Source organism: Vicia villosa, unplaced genomic scaffold (genome assembly GCF_029867415.1).
Source record: "Vicia villosa cultivar HV-30 ecotype Madison, WI unplaced genomic scaffold, Vvil1.0 ctg.000986F_1_1, whole genome shotgun sequence".
Classification (NCBI taxonomy): domain Eukaryota; kingdom Viridiplantae; phylum Streptophyta; class Magnoliopsida; order Fabales; family Fabaceae; genus Vicia; species Vicia villosa.
Genome location: NW_026705443.1, coordinates 441995 through 449137, shown reverse-complemented (window position 1 = coordinate 449137; position 7143 = coordinate 441995). Strand labels below are relative to the sequence as shown.

At 29.2% G+C, this 7143-nt stretch overlaps 1 protein-coding gene across 1 annotated transcript; it reads left to right on the top strand.

Moving 5' to 3' along the window:
- Window positions 1-435: 435 nt before the first annotated feature.
- LOC131632674 (somatic embryogenesis receptor kinase 1-like) lies at window positions 436-4341 on the top strand. Its single transcript, XM_058903412.1, has 4 exons — window positions 436-1075; window positions 1788-2048; window positions 2455-3327; window positions 3576-4341. Exons 1-4 carry the CDS (start codon window positions 643-645, stop codon window positions 4055-4057), a joined length of 2049 nt encoding a protein of 682 aa, XP_058759395.1. The 5' UTR covers window positions 436-642; the 3' UTR covers window positions 4058-4341.
- Window positions 4342-7143: the final 2802 nt, after the last annotated feature.

The window sequence follows — 7143 nt, the reverse complement described above, 5'->3', positions numbered from 1 at the left end:
CCATATCATATTGGCATGGCACACTCCACCTTGCTTTTACAGCACTCACTCATAAAATAAAAGCAATGATGTTTATATACATCAATCAAATTTTTACATTAAATACAACCCCATTAAACTTTTGTATATTTTGAAAAAATATATATAAATTATAATAAAAAAAAGTAAAAAAAGTGAAAGAGAAACATACATAAACATTAGAAGGCCTTTCAAAAAAACATAAACATTTGAATACAAATGTCACACTTCACAAGTAGCATCCCAATGCTTTGAACTAGTTGAACAAGATGTAACTCAAAAACAATCAAAAAGTACAACCAATCCAACGGCCAATATTCCATCACATATTGCATGCACTTATTCATGTAGTACACCACTTTTCAGCTTTCACATTTTTTCTTTATAATAATGATTTTTATGTGATTATTTATTATAATGTTTATTTTTCTATGCTCTCTTTAATTTCTGACTTTTCCACTTCTCTACAAACTTTTGTCACTTCCTCCACCATCACTTCTTAAGCTTTTTCAGAAAGATAACTCATTCTAAGCACAAACACTGAACACAAATTTGAGTTAAGAAAAAACAAGTTTTTTTTCTAAACTTGAATCCACACAACCATTTTCATCCAAGTACTAAAAAATGGGGTGTTCAGTATTTATTTTACTAGTTTTTTCTTCAATGTTTCTAGTTTTAAGCTCAAAAGGTGTATGTGGAAATGCTGAGCTGAAAGCACTTATGGATTTGAAACATAGTTTAGATCCAGAAGGGCATTTTCTCTCTTCATGGTCAACAAATGGTAACCCTTGTGATGAATCTTTTGAAGGTGTTGCTTGTAATGAAAAAGGTCAAGTAGCAAATGTTTCATTGCAAGGAAAAGGGCTTTCTGGTAAACTATCACCAGCCATTGGTGATCTCAAGCACTTGACAGGACTTTACTTGCATTACAACTCTTTGTATGGTGAGATACCTAGAGAAATTGCTAACTTGACTGAGCTTAGTGATTTGTACTTGAATGTGAATCATTTGTCTGGTGAAATCCCTTCTGAGTTTGGCAAAATGGAGAGTCTACAAGGTGAGTTAGTTCTGTTTTTGTTGTAAAGTTTGGAACTTTCTGTGTTCTGCATCTGGGTTTTGCTTCAAGTTTTCAAAGTTTGTTTTTTTTTACTATGTTTGTATTAATATTTTGTTTTTTCTTTGTGCTATTTTTTTCTCTTCATATGATTGACTTTCTATCTCCTTTCCAGTTCCAACATCTTATGGTGTTTTCTCTTGAACTACAATTTCCCAAAATAGATACTTTTGAGAAAGGAAAGGAAAAGGAAGGAAATTATTGCATATATTACTTTTTGCAACAACTAGTTATGATTTATTTTGAAGAGAAATCTGCTCTAGAAGAAACTTTATGAAACTTAAAATCCAATTTAGAACTACTTAATGGCTTGTGCTTTAATTGCAAAAGGTAGGTATGAACAAATGAGTTAAGAGGGTAGTTATACTTTTAGGTTTTGGTAATTTCTTGTTCCTTTTGTTTTTCTATTCTAAACTCTATTCAAGTAGTTTATGGTATTTTCTTGAAATGATTTACATTCTTTATGTATAAATGAACATTTTCTGAAATCTATTTCATAGAAATCTGAATATATCACTATCTAAAAAATCACTTTTCTCTCTATTTTTGTTCTATGAAATTTAAGTTTCAACTATTACATTTTTTTCTACTGATTTTAAGGTTTTTGTTTCTGATTTGGGTGTACTTATTTTTGTAAATGCACTTTGTTTTGTAGTTTTGCAGCTTTGTTATAACCAATTAACAGGAAGCATTCCTACTCAGCTCGGCAATTTGAAGAAACTTAGTGTTCTTGCTCTTCAGTCAAACAAATTAGCTGGAGCTATCCCTGCTAGTTTAGGTGGCTTAGGAATGTTGATGAGGCTAGATTTGAGCTCTAATAATCTTTTTGGTTCAATTCCAACAAGACTTGCTGATGCTCCTTTTCTTCAAGTTCTTGATGTTCACAACAATACTCTTTCTGGAAATGTACCTCCCGGTAAGAAATTTGCTACTATTCAATCGATGCTATTTTACCGGTTGATTTTATTTCTTCATTAATGTTTGGTGCTGTATTTGACTAATTGATAGATGTATTGAAGAGTTAACTGTTATAACCAAGTTGTTGCTATTTTTTTTCATCATAAAAATGATGAATAGCAGTATCAGTATCGACACCTTCCGATACTGTTTTGTTTCGCGGTAACAGATCGGTTTTTAAATTTTTGGTTATAACGACTCACATTCAAGGATTAAAATGACTTTCTACTCAAAATGTCTGTCTACTCGATATTTAACTATACCGGAATAGTGGCATTTGTTTTTTTTATTTTTTTTATCTTACGTTAATCATTTAACTTGTGTAACATAAATAACGCTGGCATTTTTTCCTTGTTTCATTGAAGCTTTGAAGAGACTAGATGATAAATTTGTGTATGAATACAATTTGGGATTATGTGGAGATGGATTTTCATCCTTGAAAGCTTGCAATGCCTCAGATCATGCCAATCCAAACAGGCCTGAACCTTATGGAGCAGGAGTTGATGTTAAGCCTAAAGAAATCCCAGAAACTGCAAATATTAAGTTGCCTTGCAATACAACCCGGTGCCAAAACTCGTCGAAATCCAAAAAAACAGTGTCTATTACCGTCGGCTTAGTTCTGGCGACAATTGCAGTGTCAGCAGTAGGCATTCTAGCTTTCACAATGTATCGCCGGCGGAAACAAAAGCTTGGTAGTGCCTTTGATATCACTGAAAGCCGTCTAAGTACCGATCAAACCAGAAGTATTTATCGGAAAAACGGATCTCCTTTGGTTAGTCTTGAGTATGCTAATGGATGGGACCCTTTGGCTGATAGTAGACATTTCAACGGAGATAAGCAAGATATGTTCTCGAGTTTCCGGTTCAACTTGGAGGAAGTGGAATCCGCGACTCAGTATTTCTCAGAGTTGAATCTGTTGGGTAAGAGTAACTTTAGTGCAACATATAAAGGAGTTCTAAGAGATGGATCTATTGTTGCTGTTAAGAGCATTAGTAAAACTAGTTGCAAATCAGATGAATCTGAATTTTTGAAGGGGTTGAACATTTTGACGTCGTTGAGGAATGATAATTTGGTGAAGTTGAGAGGATTTTGTTGTTCGAGGGGACGAGGGGAATGCTTCTTGATTTATGATTTTGTTTCAAATGGAAACTTATCGGGTTACCTTGATGTTAAGGAAGGTGAGAGTGAAGTCCTTGAATGGTCAACTAGAGTTTCGATCGTAAAAGGAATTGCTAAAGGTAACTTTTTCTGTCCTCTCTTATTAGAATGATTTTCAATCTTGATGTGTATACCTCTATAGCACCGACACCTCTGAAAAAAGGTGGTCAGTGTTGGTGTTTGAAACCGACACTCACGTGTGATTACGTTTCATTTATTTGTTTTTTTTTTCAAATTATTATCGGTGTCGTGTCAGAGTCGGTGTTGTGTTTTCAGAGTCCGTGTTTCATAGGTGTATGTATACTAAAATTCTTGATTTGTGAATCAGGCATATCATATTTGCATGCTTACAAAGCAAACAAACCAGCTCTTGTTCACCAAAACATCTCAGCCGAGAAAGTGCTCATCGATCAGCGACAGAATCCAGTACTATCCGATTCTGGTCTATATAAGCTTCTCACCAACGACATTGTCTTTTCTTCACTTAAGGGTAGTGCTGCAAAAGGTTACTTAGCTCCAGAATACACTACCACAGGCCGATTCACCGAAAAAAGCGACGTCTACGCATTTGGGATCCTTCTTTTCCAGGTACTCACTGGGAAGCATAAGATAACTAGCTCAATGCGCCTCGCCGCAGAATCCTTCAAATTCCAAGAATTCATTGACCAGAATCTCCACGGAAGATTCTTCGAATACGAGGCGGCTAAACTCGCAAGAATGGCATTGCTTTGCTCCCATGACTCTCCCTTTGAGAGGCCAACTATGGAAGCTATTGTTCAAGAACTTGCCAATTGTAGTAGTTGTCTTTGATTTAAGTTTTAGTCTAAAACACTCTTGACCATCACTAACACCTAAGTTTTATGTTGTTTGGTAACTTATGATGCAAGTGTTTGTGATGGTGATGATTTTCTAATGTATGAACATGACATTGTTCTATGTCCTTAACTAAAGGACTAGCTTTTGTGAATGTGTTGGATAGTAGCTAGGTTGTGTAGCTTAGGGAAGGGAATTTTGTTTCCCACTTTTTTCTTTTCTTCCAATGATGAAAACTCTTAACATCAGTTAGATCTTTAATTTATTGTTTATTTTTACTAGTTGTGATGATTTATGCATATTATTATGAATCTCTCTTTTGCAATCAACCAAGTAGAGCAAACAAGTAAAAGCACTCTTCTATCTCCTCCTCCTCCTCTCCCTCTTCATTTTCTTTTTCTGTATTAGATTTGCTATCTTGAAATTTCCATTTAGGAAGCCTTTATGCATAATTTTATAAGTTTTAAGGCCTATTTTATACTTATGATGTCTTTAGTAATTTATTTCTTGAGATTCAGTGTGATTTTGCTTCTCTTTTGGAGGAAGATACTATACAAAGCTTTCTATCTTTATATATTTGAGATTAGGGGTGTACATGGGTTGGACCGGGTTTCGACTAACCCGTTACCCAAGTCGTTTAAATTTCAATGGGTTGGATTCGCCGTCCAACCTGTAATTTCATTATCAAACCCAACTTGACCCGTTTATTTATTTATGGGTTGGATTGAGTTGAGTTTGGGAGTTGTGTTTCAAATTAAAAAATAATAATAATTTTTTCAATTTAAAAATATTGTAACACAATTCAATACATTTATACTAATTTCTATCACACAAAATGGATGAAGCACATCATATAGTATCTAATAATATTCATCAACATGACATAACATAATCCGTTACCCGACCCGTTCAAACTTCAATGAGTTGAATTCGCCGTCAAACCTGCAATTTCATTATCAAAATTAACCCAAACCGACCCATTCATTTATGGGTTGGATTGAGTTGAGTTCGGGGGTTGTGTTTCAAATTATAAAATAATAATAATTTTTTTAGTTTAAAAATATTGTAACACAATTCAATACATTTATACTAATTTTTAACACACAAAATGAATGAATCACATCATATAATATCTAATAATATTCATCAGCATGACATAACACTAGAGATGAAAACATACATTTCTTTTAATGGATAAAAAGGACGACCAAGAAGTTTCTGTTGAAGATATATTTGGAAGACAGAACAAGACTATGACTAAGATTTAAGTGCTAAAAACAACATCTTTTGACCAGTTCGTGCCATCTAAGAGACAATATAACCCTTCATGTTTCTATTGCAAGATCATGAAAATTACAAGGATAATTATAAAATAAAAAATGCACAATTATTATCCTCCGTAAGCTTAAAAATAGAGATATGATTGTTCAATAGAGATTAAGAATGTGAAACACATATTTCATTTTGAAAGATTGAGGATGAATGTCTCCACAACCATCAACCAGCGTATAAGAGCCAATTGCAACAATAATATATGAATGTCGAACGTGTCAGAAAACTACACAAAATTTCTATCTACGATAAGAATTATGGAAGATCAAAATAATGCAAAATCACACTAAAATTAATATAAAATGAAATATAAAAAGTGTTTAATAAAAATCACTCTCTCATAAAACCCTTAACCCAATTACACCTAAAAAATTATTTCTTTAGTTACAAAATTCTCTCACTAATTTTTTATCTTTATTTGCTCAATTCAACTCCCTAATTGTAATTTTGCATCTTACAAATTATGCAAACACCACTTTTTTAGCTAAAAAATGGTTATATATATATATATATATATATATATATATATATATATATATATATATATATATATATATATATATATATATATATGAGGAGGGATATTCTTATTCTAAGAGTAAGTTATCAAGACTTACTCCACATCTTGACCATTGATTCTTCTCAATCTAATGGTTAAAATTAAGGAGTATTATTTTTTCTCTCCATATTTAATTGCTTATTATTTTTTGTCATTAAATTGAATAAAATTAATGGTCAAGATGTAGAGTAACTCTTGATGACTTACTCTTGGAATAAGAATATCCCTCCTCTCTCTCTCTCTATCATAATATATTTTTTATATACTATATATAAGAATATATATAAAAGAATACATTTTTATTATATACTATATATATAAAATAAAATTATATATATATAATATATATATATATATATATATATATATATATATATATATATATATATATATATATATATATATATTCTTATATATAGTATATATAATGTATTCTGTTATATATAAGAATATATACTATATATAAGAATATATATATATATATATATATATATATATATATATATATATATATATATATATATATAATATATTTTTATATACTATATATAAAAATATATATATATTTATAAAAGAATATAAAGATATATTTTTATAAGTATATAAAGAATATATTTTTATATACTATATATAAGAATATATATATATATATATATATATATATATATATATATATATATATATATATTTTTTTTTTTTATTTACCTTTTTTAATTATATAAATATATATATATATAATTAAAAAAGGTAAATAAAAATATATTTATATATATATATATATATATATATATATATATATATATATATATATATATATATATATATATATATATATATATCATTAAAAATGGTAAGTAAAATTTTTAGTAAAAAAAATATAATATATTCTTTTATTTTATATATCCTTATATAGAGTATTCAATTAAAACATATAATTTAAATATAATATATCATTATATATATATATATATATATATATATATATATATATATATATATATATATATATATATAAAATTGTTTTTACCTAATATTTAAATTAATATAAAATTATAAAAGGTAAAAAAATAAAAATTTGAAATTTAATGTTAATAAAGAAACTATTTTAATTATTTTACAAGTAAAGTAAAAACATAATTGATAATTTGTTTTTTAAATTTAAAATAATAAAAACATATTTATTGGTATATTA